The 19,359-nt window shown below is 36.7% G+C and overlaps 2 protein-coding genes and 1 pseudogene across 4 annotated transcripts; 2 read left to right on the forward strand and 1 right to left on the reverse strand.

Moving 5' to 3' along the window:
* The first annotated feature begins 5,384 nt into the window (after positions 1–5,384).
* LOC147850363 (uncharacterized) lies at positions 5,385–8,695 on the forward strand. The gene is made up of 3 exons (XM_087336421.1): positions 5,385–5,517; positions 6,192–6,496; positions 6,590–8,695. The coding sequence occupies exon 3, from the start codon at positions 6,723–6,725 to the stop codon at positions 8,268–8,270; it is 1,548 nt and encodes a 515-aa protein (XP_087192547.1). The 5' UTR covers positions 5,385–5,517; positions 6,192–6,496; positions 6,590–6,722; the 3' UTR covers positions 8,271–8,695.
* A 188-nt stretch (positions 8,696–8,883) lies between these two features.
* On the reverse strand, positions 8,884–12,943 carry LOC147850364 (pentatricopeptide repeat-containing protein At2g27610 pseudogene; annotated as a pseudogene). Of its 2 annotated transcripts, XR_015531667.1 has the most exons (2): positions 12,435–12,566; positions 8,884–12,351 (listed from the first exon to the last, which is right to left on the reverse strand). The product of XR_015531667.1 is annotated as a pentatricopeptide repeat-containing protein At2g27610 pseudogene, transcript variant X2 (transcript). The 2 variants fall into 2 exon arrangements; XR_015531666.1 differs by having other exon boundaries at positions 8,884–12,943.
* A 1,647-nt stretch (positions 12,944–14,590) lies between these two features.
* On the forward strand, positions 14,591–18,663 carry LOC147850365 (PHD finger protein ING1-like). Its single transcript, XM_087336423.1, has 7 exons — positions 14,591–14,702; positions 16,499–16,570; positions 16,785–16,963; positions 17,253–17,316; positions 17,467–17,566; positions 18,037–18,160; positions 18,279–18,663. The coding sequence occupies exons 1-7, from the start codon at positions 14,675–14,677 to the stop codon at positions 18,387–18,389; spliced, it is 678 nt and encodes a 225-aa protein (XP_087192549.1). The 5' UTR covers positions 14,591–14,674; the 3' UTR covers positions 18,390–18,663.
* Positions 18,664–19,359: the final 696 nt, after the last annotated feature.

The following is a 19,359-nucleotide window of genomic DNA, read 5'->3' on the forward strand; positions in this document are numbered from 1 at the left end:
TTAGTTACTAGCATGGTTGTGTTTTTTAGAGGTGCTGGATTGTTTGTTTTGGCAATATAGAATGCATAAACCTCATCCTAACTCATAAGAAGGAAGGCTACCTAATGTTACATTGTGTAGTTACAAATGTGATGAAACCACGTGGAAACAATTGCCATTAATGACAAATAATTGTGTTCATTAGAGGTGTTGGGGTAATGACTGTTTTGGTGTGTAAAGATGATAACCTGTCTTAAACTCATAAGATTTTTTTTTGAAGCCAGTTGTATATTGTGGATTGGCCATGCGAGATGCCATGTGCTTAGTCCATGTGGCTGCTCATGAGGTCGCCATGTGTAAACAGTTAGGCGATATGAGCGCATGTATAGCCCGAATGTGCGCTTGTATTCGGTAATCTTTAAAAAATGACTCTCTTTTCCTTCTTGGAATAATACTCTTTCTTTCCTTTCGGCCTCTATAAAAGTGGAGCATTTGTACCACTATGATGACATCTTGGCAACGCAACTAGGATGAAGTAATGCTGTGGTTATACTCTCCAGTTGTGAAGCATTGATTGTATCATGCTTGGGAAATGTTGGGAGGTGCACCATTGTCATTATGCTGAATTCAAATAAATCTTGGATGGACTAACTTCATTGTTTTGCGTTAACCACGTGTTTAATTACTGAATTAAATCCTAAAACCTTGCAATAGAAAACTTCAAAAGTTTATTGCATCAAATTTGTTCTCCTATCTATGATGAGGTGATTTTTTAATAGATATGGAGGAGACTTTGTATGGTTGTAACTTGTTGGTAAGTCGAGTTTTTTTATTAAACCTTAGTAAACGTTGTAAACTTGAATCATCCTAATGAACGTTGAAGAAGAATTAAGACACCCAATGAATGTCAACAGAGCATTAAGATATCTAAGCATAATATAAGATATATTTTTGTGAGCATTCAAAACAATTAATGTTAATGCATTGCCTCAAAAACATTTACTAATTGAAAATCTAACTCTTCTTGTGTTAAGAAAAAACAAGTCACAAAGAAGTACACATGCTAATGTGATGCATGTTCTAGCGTTACTTGTACTTGAGAACTAGTAGGTAAACAATATCCATTTATGAAGGAGCAAACTCAAATATTAATGATACACACAAATTGACATCTTAAAACAAGATGTGAGTTAAATTTGATTGCCACCAATAGCACAATTGAGGACATTACTAGGTTCTATAGATTAATAAACCTTAGATGTCCATAATAAACCTTAGATCTCCATGAAATTCATATGTAGAATATGCACATAGTTAGATACAAGTTTACAACTCAACAATGGGTAGGCCATAAACATTATTGTTTATCTTAAAAATTTGGATTTTGTGACCGATGCATTTGTGTTTAAGTTGTGTGTAACAAGAAAAGTAAGTGGTTGAAGTCGTTTATTATACTATTTTGAATTGTAAATAAAAGTTGGAATAATAGTGAATGCGGATAACTTATAAACAGAAATGTTCTCATTTACTAAGCTTTACGTAAGTATGTGCGATTACTAACCCTTTTCATGGAAAAGTGACATGAAACTTTTTGTTGAGCTAAATACTTGCCTTTTGTGAGCTTGATGTAGGTGAATAGAAAAAGGTGGATTTCAAGTTAAATCTACCCGCTATTTAGAGCAATTGTTCAATGTAGTACGGGGCCAAGACATCCAACTAAGAAACTACCCTACTTATACATACAAGGGAGAACCAAATCATGCGGTGCAAAGCTTTAGATATATTGATATTGACGTTATAACAACATACAAACGGTGTGTATTTATGAGCCTAGACTTCAAGTAGGTTGGAATAGTTATTACATGTTTGAGAATCAAAGCAACCAAAGTGATGCTCGAGGAAATGTAAGATTGATGCTATTTAATGCTATGGTGGTCCAAATGTTTGTTTATGGAGTACGATAGAGAAAATTTAGAAAACATGGGAAAATTTATAAGATGTTTGTAAATAGGCAATTAGGAGTTAAATCCTCTACATTCTATCAAGTTATGCTACTATAAATAAGTGATAGGCCCAAAGAATTGTCAGAATGAAAACGAGTATACAAGTATATTACAAAAGAAAAAAGTATACCATATCTCAAATTGCCAAAGCTTCCATGGATCACATAATGCAAGACACAAAAAACTAATAAGAACAAAAACTTCTCATCTCATTGGGTGTAGACATAAACAATGGATTAAAAGTTGGAGAGTGGAAGATTTATTGGAGCTCTTTAGTGACACTATGAAGTATGCCAAATCTTACTTTATGGAGTGAGATGGATAAAATACAAAAAACACAAGAAAATTCAAAACATGTTTGTAAATAGACAATTAGGAGTCAAATCCTCCACATCTTATCTATTTACAAACATGTTTGCTACTATAAAGTTTAAACAAGTGCTCGGCCCAAAGAGTTGTTAGAATGAAAAAGAGTATAATTGCCAAAACTTGTATGGATAATGGAACACATAATACAAGTGGCAAAAAACTAATAGAGCGAAAACTTCTTGTCTCGTGGGGTGTAGAAGTAGACATCATGAAATGGTTCAAAAAATGGTGAGTGGAAGAGCCATTGGAGCTCTTGAATGATGCTATGAAGTATGTGATCATCACAAAAAGGCTAATGGTGGCATTAACAACAGAATGGTAATATGTTATGCTATCAAAATTGGAGCACCAACCTTGAATGTTGGACCCTATAAAAGGCAAGAATGCTAGAACATATCCAACTACATCTTACAACCAGTTCTAGGCATAACCTTGCATACCAATTCTATAACCAAATTTAATGGGTCAAGGGTAAGATAACCAAGAAATTGGTCATCCTAGGAATCGAGAAACCCACATGGACCTAGATATAGGAACACGTTGTGGTCTAGGAACTTGAGGTATTGGGTTATATAGAGGGGATTAGCTACCCCCTTCATTATGACATCTAGTGACGTTGAAACTCTATTGGTGAGGCCAAGCTCTCTTCTTTGAATTTTGTATTTTTATTTTTTTTAAAGTCAAGATTCACCGTGGTATTAATGAAAAGATGCCCAAAGGCTACAAAGAATCCATACAATAAATTACAACCCTCCTACCCACATGAATCAACATGTCTAGTAGTGGAAACCCTCATGCATGGTCCTTTCAAGACGGGGGGGTAGAAAAAGGCATCTTGGTGGAGCTTATCTCCATTTTATTCTGTCCCCAAAATAGGTGAAGACCTCTACCTTTTTCCAAATTTCTCAAAATTGTTGTTGCTTGCGAAACACAACATCGGGCTCACCATGTATTGCCTCATATTGACCTCTTAGATTATGCAGGAGCATCAACCATATCTCCTTGACTAACTCAACCGCATTCGGTTTGACATTCTGAAATACACACTTACATCTTGCCTTCCATAATATCCAAACTACTAAAGAAGATATCGTAGACCAAATCTTGTCTTCTTCCAAACAATGGATTGGTGTAGAATAAGAGGCCTCTAATACATGTCTTCCATCGGAGAGGAGAAGAAAATCAACACAGTCCCTTTCATAATTATGTATTTCTTCAGCCAGCCTTCCCCATCTCACAAAACTCCATCTGTACACTTGTTTACCATAAATAGGATACAAAATTCTCAACATTCTTTTCCATACTACTCTAGCTATAGGACATACCCATAAAACATGGTGCACCGTTTCACGGGGAAAACCACAATTGTCACATTTTAAATCATGGCAATGCCCCTTCTTCCATGACTTCACAGGGGTGCCATAATGTACCAACAACCACTTGAACAAGACAACTTTTCTAGGAATTTGCATGGCTCATAGCCATTTCCAAAAAGCATTCAACCAAGAGTGTCGTACATTACCCAAGCTCCAAAATTTACATGATGCTGGCGTAACAACCACACGCCTCCTTAGCAATTCTCTACCCATTTTTACCGAGTACTGAAAAAATGGGATTTACTTGGCCTTTGAATTTTGTATTTCAACGATCATGCATAACATAAGGTAATATTTGGTGGTATAAGACATTGACAACATTTTATGTTTGGTCATGTCCTTCACTTGGGGTGGTTAAGAATCCTCAATACATTCTTCTCCTCAATTTCTTATTCTTTTGCTCATCATTAGTTCGATCTATAATATTGTTGCCAAGTTAACCATTGATGTAACATCATGGCATTAGATTCCAAGAAGTACGAGATAAGTAAAGTATGCGATGAAGAATTAATGGAAGACAAATCTCACTTCTCATATGCTTAGCATGTAATTTGTGAGATTTTTAATGACTTGTTAAGTGGACTTGATAACTTAAGTGCCATACTCAAAGCATCACCTACAAGGTTGTGCATATATGTGCATTATTTTCTCTTAGAATTTCTTTTATTGCAAAGTTGTGATCCGCTTTTTGTCCTATCGGTCAAATTTGGCCTCCTCCTAGATGATAAAAATTCTAATTCTAATGGTTAGAGATGTTATTTTATGTTTTTCCCGCATTAGAGATAAATGCCCTAGAGATGTTATTACATGAAAGCCATCAATGTGGAAACGGCGCCTTTATAAATCATACAAAAGACTCCAGACGTCCCCATTTTTGTGTATAGATTCAACATCTTACTTCATTGAAATTCAAACATGCAAATAGATAAACACAAGAATAAATGTCGTGATTTGTCGCGTTGAGGTTGTGTATTAGGTCTTGAGCCATAGGTTAATTCATTCTATGAAGAGTCAAATCTTACATGTATTATTATGTTCACAATGTTAGTTTAACATCATGCACACTAACATCATGCAAATAGATAAACACAAGAATAAATGTCGTGATTTGTCGCGTTGAGGTTGTGTATTAGGTCTTGAGCCATGGGTTAATTCATTCTATGAAGAGTCAAATCTTACATGTATTATTATGTTCACAATGTTAGTTTAACATCATGCACACTAACAATATTCTCGTAAAGCAAATACCTTCACGAAAATAGCATCGGCATATATTCCATGACCCGAACGCTTGGAACTAGTTGCATTGCCAATTATCAGCAATGCTAGCCTCTAGCCTCTAGGTAAAGATTGGTAGAGGGAAACCAAATCAACAATAGGAGAAGAGTGCAATCCTTCAACCAAGAGTAATGAAGCCAACAACATATAGAAATGTAGTTGGACTCTTATCATGTTACCCACTAGAGAGGGAGGGAGGAGGGGGGTCAATTATAGTGTATTGACGAACGCACAACATATCCAATGATGGCTTGACCATGGCACGATATGTGTTCTTGATGCCTGTATATTTAGGACAATACCCCTGCCATTTCCAAAATCGACGTTATACCCCTCTCTCTACACATTATATAGGATGTTTTTGCATGTGTTTTCTCTCATCAATGCCCAAATTTGTATATTCCCTTTACTTGAGAGGCAAAATTAATGAAAATTTGGATCAAAAGTTCAAGAAAGGAACCATTTCTTTGTCTATGCCACAAAGCCTTCCTGCAAAACCAGAGGAAATGCAGGTATCTCTTAGATCTGTGTTTATTAAAACAAAATCGTAAACAATGGCTATGTGGGCTCTGATAAAGGAAAACATATTTCCGTTTTATGTCTTACTCTCATATTTTTTACTTAGTCAATAAAGAGTGTCCATTCCATGTGTGCGTGTGTGTTTGTGTGTCTATATATATAGTTTAGACAAGCATGGATATGGACATGATTAAGTTCTTACGTTAGATCATATGCTCAACATATAGAGTTATTTTAGATCCGTCCTTGATAGGAGCAACTAATCTCTCATGTATCCCAGCATCAGTAATTTGACCACATAAATGTTAGAATTTGTTAGATAAGGTAAAAAAATGAGAATCCATGCTTAGATCAAGCATGAAAATGATTGCAAAAGATGCATAACGAACACACTTTTAAAGCCCACTAGAATCAATATGATTGAAATAGATATAACAAAGTTGAGACATCTATAATGCCCCCATCATCTAAATTTAGTTATCTATTGTTCATGAATGGGAAATTACTTTATTCACCACAATCTTAGATGCCTGATTGAATATTACTCACGTTTTAAATTTGGAATCTGGGTCATGTAATCTCTTAGAATAATGGCAGACTTTTGGCAATTTGAAGGACGTGAGTTGGTAATGAACTTCATGGCAACAGATGTGGTTTAATTCTGCAGAGAATATTTTTACTCAAGAAATCCTGAAGATCGGGTTCATCTTTCATAGTAATGGATACAACAACGATGAGGATGATAAATGCAATGTTTGAGCTTCTGATTCTTTAAAACTCTGGCCCATATTAATTATCATTATCTTGGGATACATTCATTTGGTGTGAGTGCGGGTTCATCAGTTTAGAACAATCTTTTAGATGGATGCACAATCTATAGTGAAGAATCCAAGTGAGGGTAGGACGTGAAGGACGCAAGGCCAGAAATTCATTCCAACATCGCAATAAGCTTTTTAAACAGTGTCACAATTGGTATGAACATAATGAATTATATATTCATTTTTTCATATTGACCCCTTCTTACTTTGGTTTGGAAGTATCTCAAATCATGATTATTTAATGCAGTTGCAAGCAGTACGATGTCATTGAAATATGCTTGAAGAGCACTTTAGAAAGCATTTCCAGATTATTTCTTCAAACAGAGGTTCCTCATCTCAAGGATTAATAGGGTGTTTCAATCTGACTCACATGACTTTACATGCTGGGGCACCATCGTCATGATAAAAATTATTGTTTTGGTTCAAGTTTCATAAGAAACATAGTGAAATTTGCTGCGTGGAGGCTTCTAAGAGACCTTTTTGTTGCAGTACTTCTTTTCTCTAGGTTTGTAATGACTCCTCAGCCACTTTATCCTCCTCTGAATCACCCTTCGCAGATCAATGATGAACATAAAACTGGACTTATCAAGATTGTGATCATCACTCTCGAGTTCCGGAAAGGTACATTTAGTGGAAATGGTATCTATGCTCAGTCCATAGCAAGGTCATTGGCACGGAGAGGTCATGAAGTTCTGGTTATAAGTGGAAAACAGGTGCAAAACGTGTCTACAATCTCAACTAATCCCATCACCAATAAAAATTTGGATGATCAAAATGCACCAGGTAAGGAAAGTGAAAGTAAAGCATTTGAAGGTTATCAGAGGGAAATTCTTGATTTAAGCAAGAATAAGGATTTAGGCATATTTGAGCTAGAAGTAAATGTTGAGCCTGAGGGATGGGGAAGACTAGATTGGAAGTGTCCTTGGAAGAGCTTTGCAAATGGTATCAGTGTATATAAAGAGCTTGTTCTAAGATTCAATCCATCGTGGATCCTGGTAGTCGATTGGTCATCTGTTCCAGCTTTTGAAGAGTTATGGAATTCTGTGGGTAATCCCCATTGGCGTATGGCATTTCTAAATTTTAGAATATATACCATATCTGAGTATCATGGTGACAATGGTGATGCTGAGAAGAAGTTCTATAAGGATATAGAATCGAAGGGTGTGACCCTTGCATCTGCAGTTTCAGCTTTGAGCTCTAGAGATGCACACATACTAGCTACAGAGCTTGGGAAAGGTATTAAGTCAGGGGTTATACCTAAACCTCATTTCCCTCCTTTAAGAGAGGATTTACGTACCATTGCTCTTGCGACAAGCTCCATTACCCAAGGTCAGACTGTCAACGAATGGCTAAATGGGCGAAGATTCTTCACTTGCTGTGTGCGTATTTCTCCAGAGAAAAATACCAAGCTTTTTGCTTCTCTGGTAGAAGGTTTAGTTGGATTCCTTAGAGAGCAACAGATTGTTCCTTTCCTTTGTAGTGGTGCAAATAGAATGGGCATCTATGCCGATGATGTCAAATTGAGAATCAAAGTTGCAATGCCTGAGGCAATTGTATATGAAGGTTTTATGGATGCTACTCAGCTATCAGAACTATACTGTCAGACGCTCTTGAATGTACATCCATGTATATATGATGCCTATGGCATGACCATCGTTGAGGCTGCTGCTTTCATGTCTCCATCCGTAGTGCATTTAGGTTCTGGTGGAGCAGTAGGAGCAGCAGAATTTCTCGATCCGAGCAAGGGTCAAGTCCTTGGATTGGATCTTACAGGTGCTCTATCTGATATTGTTAATGGAATCAAACATATTCTCTTGAATAAGAACCACCTTGCAGAGATTGCTTGGGCAGCATCTAAGAGAAGCCTCTCATGGGATGAGGATGCTAATGCTGAGCAATTAATGGCTATCCTTGAGGGTGCACCATAGTTTTCCAGGTGTAATTGAAGAAAAAACCCAGTAGCTGAGTAGCTGCAGAACTAGTCTTTTTCCTTATGCCGTGATCAAGCTATGTACACATGCATAGCTATGTGATAGTTTGAAGGGTTAATGTTAACCCCAGGTATTTTCATGCATAGCTATGTAAACATGCCTGATCAAGTAAAAAAAAACAATGATAAAACCATTAAATGTATTCTGTTTGGCCTTTGGTGTGATGAAAAATGGGTATCATTTGATTCCGTTAGAAATGAATTTTGAATGTGTCGATGACAGTTCGAAGGGTTAATGCTAACCCCAGGTATTTTCATGCATAGCTATGTACACATGCCTGATCAAGTCAAAAAAAAATGATAAAACCATTCAATGTATTCTGTTTGGCCTTTGGCATGATGAAAAATGGGCATCATTTGATTCCGTTAGCAATGAATTTTGAATGTGTCGATGATGTGTTGATGAGATTCTTAAGGAAAGGGGTGTAATGAGTTGAATACTAATCATTGAGCAGTCGTATTAACTTTTGAGGTAAAGAAAATGATGTTAAAAAGCAGGATTTCAGTTGGATGTTGATGCTTAAAGTTCACATGCAACAACAACTAAAGGATTTGAGTGTAAATCTATTATTAGTTACATTTAAACTAAGACGGGGCATTCAATAGTTTGACCAGAAAACATCTAGGGATCGGTATGAAGAACAATGATACTCAAAGCATCCCCTCCCCTGCCAGCTTGCGGACTTGTCTTCCTACATACTATACCATGCTCCTTGAGAAACTTCTAATGTCAGATACAAATTTCGTAAACAAATATTTGATGTTGCATTTTTCACCTTCCTCATGCCTGTAACAATAGCCAATTCCACACTCACCCCAGATTGGCCATTCTCCGCGTACTATACCATACTCTTTGATAAATTCAGATACAACTTTGCAGCTTCTCCATGGACTGGTAATATATTAAGAAAAGAACTATTCGATATCGCCTTTTTTGTGTTCTTCTTCATGTCTATAGCAATAGCCAATTCCACCTCCAGGCCCCATACTGACAATGCTTCTACAGCATGTAAGCTTCCACAAAGTCAAGCATGATAGAAATTAAATTCACACGTACATGTGTTTACAATCACGTGCGCCAGTGTCATACATAAACATATTACTCTATTCTCCCTTCTTAGATTTTTTACCCACATAAGAAATGAGGTGAATTCTGCTTGGTGAATATCATAGATTTGATGGTGACAAGTGCTAGTTCCTCTCTCACTTTGCAAGGATATTGGAGCAATCTTACAATTCTGCTGGAGGAGAGTTTGACAGGTTCCAGTATCTGCCAACAAAACTAACAGATTTCTTTATTCCATGCAGCATAAGAATGGAATCAATAATGCAATATGACATTTGTCCATCGATAGTGTACCTAGGTTTCTCTATGCAAAGCTTCTTTGTGATGCATCTATATACAGATACTGAGAAGCCAGGTTGTGATCTGATTCATGTGGTTCCAATTTACATGAGAACTTAATAATATCTTGGTATATCTTGTGAGTTAGACAGATTGGAGGATCTCGAGATGCTCATGAGTTATGCTTCTTTGGATTGTACCTGATTTTCTCTTAATCATTGCTCTTGTAAGGAGCAAAATGCAATGGACCAGCTTACCAGCTTTCTTAATTAATACATAATTCATAGTCGCATGAGCCTGCCATTTTTCAGCTTTCCTTCAATTGTCCTGTTTTTCTTTTCGTTCCTTATCCCTCCAATGGACAATGCTGGAGTTACCTTGTAGCAATTATTCTTCTGGTGCACATGATTCTAGAGAGCAGGCATGGACGAGGATGATCGATAATAAAATATGCATTATATTCACACCTCACCAGTAATCACCACAAGAACAAGAACCATTTTTAAAGTGATGAACTCGATTAGTATCCCTTAAAACAATTTCTCTATCCACAATCTTAGATATTAGCTTCATTACAGTGTGGCAATCTGGACATGTTCGTAGATTTTTAACAAGACGCAAAGGAGTTCCAGGTAATGTATTGTAAAGACCAAATGCGAGGGCAATCCGCTCACTATGGTGACCAAGCATGTATTCTTTCAGATCTTTGTCAACATCATGCAATACTAACTTTGTATTTGGAATATATCCCATCTCTTTCACTTTATTCTCTAAATCCTTTAATAGGTCATGCACACCTTCATCTTTTGATGGCAACTCATCGTTGACCCAAAATTCATGAATCTGGTTTTCCACATCAATAAGAGTGCAACCAGGCTTTTTCTTTATACCCATCATCACCATATGTTGCAGTAGTTCTTGTGCATCATTCCACCTGTCTTTTGTGGAATACATAGTGGAAAGTAACACATATGGTGCAGCATTCTCAGGTTCAAATAGCATAACATGCTTTGCAGCTCTTGTTCCTCGTTCAAGATCCCCATGCTTTCTGCATGCACCTAGTAGGGCGGACCATATGCATCCATTTGATGGAAATGGACTCTTTTCAATGAAATCCTCAGCTTCTTCAAGATATCCACCTCGACCAAGCATATCAACCACACACCCATAATGTTCAATAGATGGGAAAATATCATAATCTCTACTAATTGACTCAAATAAGATGCAACCTTCTTTAACCATGCCCGATTGACTACATCCAGAAAGTATCCCGACAAAAGTCATGGCAGTGGGTTTCACTTTTTTGAGTTTCATTCTCTCAAATAGCTCAATCACCTCTTTTCCCTGTCCTTCTTGTGCACATGCCATGATGATTGCGCTCCAGGTGATCTCATCATGATAGATCATGCTCTCAAACATCACAAGTGCATTCTCAATCGCACCACACTTTGCATACATGTTGATGATTGATGTCCCTAAGACATTTTCTATACTAATTCCTCTGCCAATAATAGTTGCATGAATTAGCTGCCCTTGTCCTAGCATAGAAAGATCACCACATGCTTCAAGAATGTACACAAAGGTGGCAGGGCCAGGTTCAATCTCCATGTGTTGCATTTGATCATAGAGAAAAATGACATTGTTTGCAAGGCCATGGTCCATAAAACTTCCCATTATTGTAGTCCAAGATACAACATCATGCTGTCGCATTTTGTTGAAAATGTAATAAGCATCATCTAAGTCTCCAAATTTCCTATACATATTAAGCAGAGTGTTTTCCACAAAAATATCCAGCTTGAATCCTTCGGTAACCATACCAGCATGAATTCCTTGACCTTCTTTCACTAGTTCTAGATCCGCATATATACTGATGATAACAGAGAATGTGGCTGCATTAGGCTTTACTCTTTTCGCTTGCATTTGCTGAAAGATTTGCAATGCTACTTCGTGTTCACCATTTTCTGCATAAACACTAATAAGTGTAGTCCAAGCGATCGAATCAGGTTTACGCATTTCATTGAATGCATTTTGTGCCTCTTTCAAATCACCAAATCTTCCATACATGTTTACAAGAGCAGTAGCAACCACGTTCTGCCCTTTTAACTTACTTCCAATAATATTCCTATGAATAGATTTACCTTCAGAAATCTCCTCGGTGGCACCAAGAACAATGGAAAATGTGAATGCATTTGGCTTTACATTTGCTTCCTTCATTTGCTCAAACAATTGTAAAGCCTCTTTGTAAAATCCTTGCTTTACATGAGCTGTGATTACAGCTGTCCATGCAACCACATCTCTACCATTCATCTTATAAAAAAGACCCCAAGCTTTACTCACAATACCACACTGCGCATACATCTTGATAAGGGCAGTAGATAAAGCTGCATTTGTATCAAGCCCATGATCAACAATCAATTGATGAATAAACAAACCTTCTTTTTTTCCTCCCAGTTCCTCGCAAGCATTGACAAGAGCAAGGAAAGTGATCTCATTAGGTATGAACCCATCCATTTGCATATTCTTGAAAACCATGAGGACTTCTTCTAAAAGGCCATTTTCAGCGTAGGATGTGATTAAAGCTGTCCAAGTGACAACATTTCGGCTTTGCATTTTATCAAAGACAGCTCGGGCGAGATGCAAACACCCACATTTTCCATAGCCAGATACAAGAAGGCTGCATAAAAATACATCATTTTCTAGACCAGACCTTATAACAAATTCGTGAAGAAAAATGCATTTGGGCATAGAAATGGGTACCTTCATCATAGTTGAAGCAATTTGGGGTCCGTCTAAGTTATTCAGAGCTTCTTCTAAGAGCACCAAATCTTTAGAAGAATCAGTCCTTTCGTCAATATTAGAAGGATCACCGTTCCCCTGTTTAGCATAAACCAAATTATTTAAAGGATCTTCTTCTTTTTCTTTAATGAAAACAAAGGATGCTTTATTCAAATGTTGTTCTTCTTCTTCTTCTTCTTCCATTGAAGCAAATGAGGATCTATTCCAAGGCTCTTCTGCTTCAGCGGAAACAGAGGAGAATGCGTTCAACGGTTCTTCTTCTTTAATTGAGACGGAGGAGAATCCATTCAAGTGTTCTTGGTCTTCAATGGAACGAGAGGAGTTCATATGTGTGCAGGGGAGCTGTTTTCGGCGAGTGAAAGAAGAGGTCCCATAGCTCTGAGGAGCGCTTTGTGGAACGTGGAAGAATTTGGGGCTGAGCGGGGGCGACAGAGAATTCCATGACCACACCATAGCTCTGCTCTGTGTCTTTCTTTAGTAAAGGAAAGTATGTCTCCATACATAACTTATATATACTGTATATATACCTACTGATACACTACACTTAGGAACCAGTTTCGGCTTTACCGATTTGGCCTTGTCCAAACCAAACCGGTTATACGCCTTAACCGGTTTGGATGTTTTCAAATTTGAACCGAACCTGTTCCTTAATTGGTTTGTCTAAACCGGTTTTGCTAAACCGATCGAGCCTTAACCGGTTTGGCCCAAATGGTTCGGTTCGGCTTGAGTCTTGCCAAACCGAGCTCAAACCTGTTTGGGAAGCTCAAGCTCTAACCAAGTCAAACCCAATTCCCAAACTTTTAAAAAATGGATTAATGACTCGGTTTAGGCTTGAGTCGAATGTTGCGAACTCCCAATTTCACTCATTGTTGAGCCGGAATGGATTTCATTCATTTCGATGAATGAGCATTATTATGAAGAACATGCCACCACAAGCCTTAAATCCTTCATTACAACTACTATACATTGACCTCTAATCTAAGCTTTTTGTTCCATGTACAAATGTCATGTTTGGGACTATTGTCGTCCTCACGAATCAAATACACAACTCCAGTGTGCATGAATGTTTGAATGTACGTGTGAGTGAAAAGGTCAAATCATTGGTTCATCCCACTAGATTTAAACAAAGTTTGTCAATCTTTAATTGTGACCCATTCAATTCTCTACGAATAAACATGTCGACATCCACTAAATTGCGCAAGGAATGTGGATATTGCTCAATGGAGATATTCCTAGACCAAAATAAAATCCCTCCAATGGACTATGTTGGAGTTACCTTGTAGCAATTATTCTTCTGGTGCACATGATTCTAGAGAGCAGGCATGGATGAGGATGGTCGATAAAAAACATATGCATTATATTCATGCCTCATCAGTAATCACCACAAGAACAAGAACCATGTTTAAAGTGATGAACTCGATTAGTATCCCTTAAAACAATTTCTCTATCCACAATCTTAGATATTAACTTCATTACAGTGTGGCAATCTGGACATATGATATTTCCTCATTATTTCATATATATAAAATAAGAAATTGGTTGATTTGTAGATGACAATTTCCACAACAAAGTTCAGTCTTCGACATTTCGACGTGTTTTATTAAAAGGTAACGATCGAACTTAGGTTCTCTCGTGTTTACGACTTTGAAACTATGGGGTGTAAAGCACTATGTAAACAACCATGCCAATAGCAAGAGAGAAATAGTCGATGCTACGTTTACCCTTACTATTTAATCCAATATACTTTTCACTCATGTTTTATTCTCCCAAATTGCCACGTTGGTCCTCCCCTTAAACAAGGCCAACAACGATATTATTAGCTACTTACTTACTAAAGGATGAAGATGTTGGGGGGGTGTCATGTCCAAATGCCACTATGTTTTCATTCATTTTCCGAAATACCCTTCGATCATCGAGCATATGTGTCAATGTGTGAGTGTTTTTCCTCAATGGGCGTTCTGTCAATGTTTTGTTGTGAGTTGGGAGGGGGGGGGGGGTGGGAGGCAACTCAGGGGTATATTTGGAAATAATGAAAATCGTATAGGGGTATTTCAGAAATTGCCCATAAACGCTAATTTTTGTCGGGTGCTAGTAGAGTCCCCAACCTGTAAAAACGAGAATAGCACAGATACTGCTTAGAATTTTAGGGTTTAGGGTTTTTAGGCTCTAGGGTTTCGGTTTTTAGTCGAACCTCCATCGCCATGCCATACCTCGACGAATTCAGCAAGAGTACGCTTCTCTCTCTCTCTCTCTCTCTCTCTCTCTCTCTCTCTCTCTGCCCTTTCCCAACGCGTTTATTCATTTCTTTCATTTTCGTAGGGCTTTGTTATGGTATCCGTATATCGTATCCATAATTGCCTATTTCCATGTGAACCAAATGAATATGACAGACAGGCTGAAGTTAGAATCCGATTCCCACTCTTTGATTCTTGAAGTTTAACATTGTAGATAATTTTTTCAAGCTGCGATTTATCCAATAGTAACTGTGAGATTGACAATCTGATGGTCGTGCTTTCGATTTTCGATGCTACGAGTATGGTTCTGGACTTTATAGTGATTCAAAGAAAAAGGGTTCGATATTTGTAACATAGACGAAAAACCACATGAGTCTGTATTTAAATTACCACTATGAGCGTTATGAAAAGAATATGCTCGATTTCTACTGTGTCCATGAGTGAGCTAGATGAAAACATGACTTGGCACAAGATATCCTCACCTTTGTGAGGACGAGAAAACATAAGCATAAAATACTTTGGTTTGTCTACTAAAATCCATATTATTTAACTCTTATCTGTGTGATGCAATACTAATTTTCCATAGATGCTATTGGAAAAATTAGTGGTTTTCATGTTTTTGACAAGGTATTACAACATAATAGTTTTTGTAAACAATTTTTTTGGGGAAATGACTTGATCTAAGAAGTTAGCATGCTAAGTAAGTTCTCAACAAGAGCAAAGAAGAAGGATTGGAAGGGTATGTAAAGAATGCCATATGTTTGGTTATCAAGATCAAGGTATAGTAGCTAATGTTGGTGAAGGATGGTCTAGAAGATCAGAAATCCGTAACCTTAAACTCGAATCCCTAAAATCTAAAATATGCTCTGGATAGGGTTTAATATTGGATCCAACACCACGAGAACACTCATACTTTCATCTTTCAAGCTTTTATGGCGACAATGACCATGATACTATGAAATGACGAAGTCTCTAGGGGTTGTGAAATGAAGAAGTCTCTAAGGGGGGGTTGTAAATGAGTTATTGCAAGGGTCTTACATTGCATAGCTGAAGTATATTGCCTTCAAGGAGAACCTGAAGTAGAATTTGTGTATATCTCAATTAGTTGGCAACATGTATATGATCATAATATCTCCATTGGTTATATGTATGCGGCCCCAAGTTGTTCGACCTAATTCTGAGAGGATGTTAATGTATGCATTATAAAATCTATCCCATATTACAAGTGGGTAGAATCGAAACAAAAAGATGAACTTTAGCTGATGCATATTTATTTCTATATATGGATGTAAACCTTCATTTGTCATTTGTGGTTGAGGAAGTTTTGTGCTTGTGTTTGGGAATTTATTTTTATTAATCATCTGTGTTTCCTTTCAATGCATAAGAAACTACTTTAAAATCTTAAATCTAGTAGAAAATTTATATGTTATCCGATAGATTTTGTTCTCTATAGCTATTTTCAACTAATAAGTTGGACAAATTGGCTGGCGTTGTAGTTACTGATGGGCACCTTTTTCTGAACACTGGTAATGACATTAGCTATGTCGTGATAGTTGAATGTAGCGAAATACGAGAATAGAATCATCTATGTACCTATGTCCTAAACTTATATGCAATGATAATAGAAAACAGATACATTATGATATAAACTACTAAAGCTAAGAAAATGAGTTAGGAATCTCTTGTTTTCTGCATTAAAAAAAAAAAATGCAAACCCATGCTCTATGGAGCAAATGTTACATTTGAGAATCTTCAAGGTTTTGACGTTGACAGTGGCTTTATGCTGAATAGGTATTGCCTCACTTCATTCAGAAGTCAGCGACAAATACAGGGAGCTAGGGAAGCTGGATATTCAATTCCATGGTACTTCATATTTTAGCTCTAATTTTTAATTAGGGATTACAATCTGTAGGAGGAAGCTATGCATTTTTTTTCACCATTTTCATCCTCACATGTATGCAATAGTTTATCTTTAATTTTTGGTTATGATTACAAAATTATTGAACCTCTGTAGATAAGAGGAAAACATTAAATTTTTGGAACATTTTTCTTTCTAATACAGTATTATGGTCTGTAGAACTCCAGAAACAAATAGAAGGTCAGTATGAACAGGAGTTGGAGGATGTAAAGAAGGTTTTTGATTCTGGAAGTGTGCCACAAATGTTACAGTTCTCAAAGGGATTAACAGATTCAGCGGAAATCTGCAAAGCAATTGCTGATCAAAAGATAGGCTTGGCAATTGAAACCTATAAGAGAGTAAGAAGTCCATGATCTAGTTTGAGATCATGCACTAAAACTAACCATGTTTTTTCTCCTAAAATTTTATAAATTCACTTTCATATCCCCTCCAAACACCAAAACCCAGATTATTTTCTGAATTGTTTTTGAAAGGATAAACTTATCCTTCCGGATGCTGCCAATTTCATTACTCTGGCAAAATGTGATATATGAGTACTTTCATTGAATTAAATTTTAATCCTAAAAATGATAAATCTGTTTATGTTTTGTCCAAATGTTTCTCTGAGAATTTATGGTCTCTTGCTAGGTTGATGGGCACATACGTCGGTTGGATAAGTATTTGAAGAAATTTGATCAAGGACTTAAGCGTGGTCTGTGTTGTTCTTTCTTCTGCTCTGTCTTGATTCACAAGGACTTTATTCACATATGAAAATGAAATAAAAAAGGTCATTACTTGATTGCTAACAAGGATATTTTCATATAAGCACATGAATAATAATAAGGTTTTTCTTTGATGGCAGAGAGTGAGGTTATATTTCCATCCCTCTTTGAATCAAAATTTGAGGTCTCTGATACTGCTGGAAAGAAAGATGATATTGAAATTGGAGCTGACGACAAAAAGTATGTACTTTGAAACTGTTCAGCTGATAGGCTTCTTTAGTATGTGTGTATATGTGAATGTCTATATATATTATTTAAATGTGTACATCCTATAGATGAATGTGTATATATGCTGTATGCAAATGTATAGATAAATGCCTATGGCAAATGTGCATGTGTATATGTATGCATGTTGCATGCAAATATGTTTAGATATGCCATTTGTTTGTAGATGCATTATGTCTATATATGGCATGTGGTCTATGTCTATGACTTCTGTGTATGCCTTTGTCTATGACATGTGGATGTCTGTGTATTTATGTGCAGTGCATATTGTGTGTTGTGTATTGGGTATTATGCATCAGGGATCATGTATCACGTAGCACGTATCATGGATCATGGATTATGTACCATATATTACGCTTCATGTATATGCACACATATATAAGCGCGTCGCTTCTTTGGTGTCCTAACCAATGATAACGATACAGGTTGAAGGTGGTAGAAAATCCTGTGAGTATGGATCTTGATCTGCCCATTGATCCAAATGAACCAACATATTGTCTCTGTAATAGAGTCTCTTTCGGGGAAATGGTTGCGTGTGACAACGATAATGTGAGTAGATAAAGTAGGCTATTTGTAATGATGTCTTTGTTTCATGCAATTCAGTGTAACAAAGTATTTGTGCCTATTTTCATTCTTTGTTATCTAATCATTTGATCAATGTTTCCAGTGCAAAATTGAGTGGTTTCATTACGAGTGTGTCAGCATTACTAGTCGACCAAAAGGGAAATGGTATTGCCCGGAATGTGCTCCAAACATAAAAAATCGTAAAAGAGGCTAGCTTATGCTGTGGCTTTCCACCATTGATCATGATCTTGCCTTGATAACAAAGGCTGTGTATATATAGCAGTACATGAACAAAATTGTGCATAACATTCTCTTTCACCATTGAATTGTAGAAAACATGTTAATAAACATATATCATACGTTGTAGATAAGTCAAGAGTATATTATGTTAGTAGCAAAGGATTCTGCCTTGTAATTTTCAACCCTGATTTTCAACCGTCCAAGAGGATGAGAGATCAGTGCTAGAGAGAAATCTCTAATTTGTTTTTTATGGGAATAGAGTATTCGTTTTTGCCCCAATCTATCTATCTATATACTAATTTTGAGAAAGATCAAGCATGGCGTTGTTAAACATATTTTTAGAATTTTGCGAAAGTTTTCTGTTTAGCTTTGCAAATTAAGATGCAAGTTTGTTATTTGTATTTGGTGGGTTGGTTTTATCATAGATTTTATAGTTCCTAAAGCTGAAGGAAAAATTCTATGCAATTTATCCTTATAAATGAACCTCTGTTACTTAAAGTGGTCTTTGCACTCTTTAGTATATGAGTGGTTTGATTAGGAGCTTTGGTTGAAGTGGTTGATGGCTTATAAACATAGGGTTTGATGTTTTGTGGATGTATTAAATAGATGAAAGGGTAGGTAGATTGGACATGGACATGTGAATAATATATCCATGCTATATGTGGACACATTTCATATATAGAGATTTCTAGCTCCCATCACACGAGAAAGTTGATGGAAAGTTCTTCTTGGCTGATAAAGAGGACCCATGAGATTGAATGACTTGGAAAGTTGCTCTTGGTTTACCGATTCATGGCATTATCTAGTTGTAATAAAGAAAGGACGATAGCCTTTCAAGGTCTACCATGTACAAAGTTCACTAGGAGTCCCAACAACACTTGTTTTACTTGCATCCCATACAAGGAATTAAACCATGATACCTTTGTTGTCTATATATAGGATTA

Source organism: Azolla caroliniana, unplaced genomic scaffold (assembly GCF_043228905.1).
Source record: "Azolla caroliniana isolate FFs.n. ecotype wild unplaced genomic scaffold, voAzoCaro1.0.p SCAF_21, whole genome shotgun sequence".
Classification (NCBI taxonomy): Eukaryota; Viridiplantae; Streptophyta; class Polypodiopsida; order Salviniales; family Salviniaceae; genus Azolla; species Azolla caroliniana.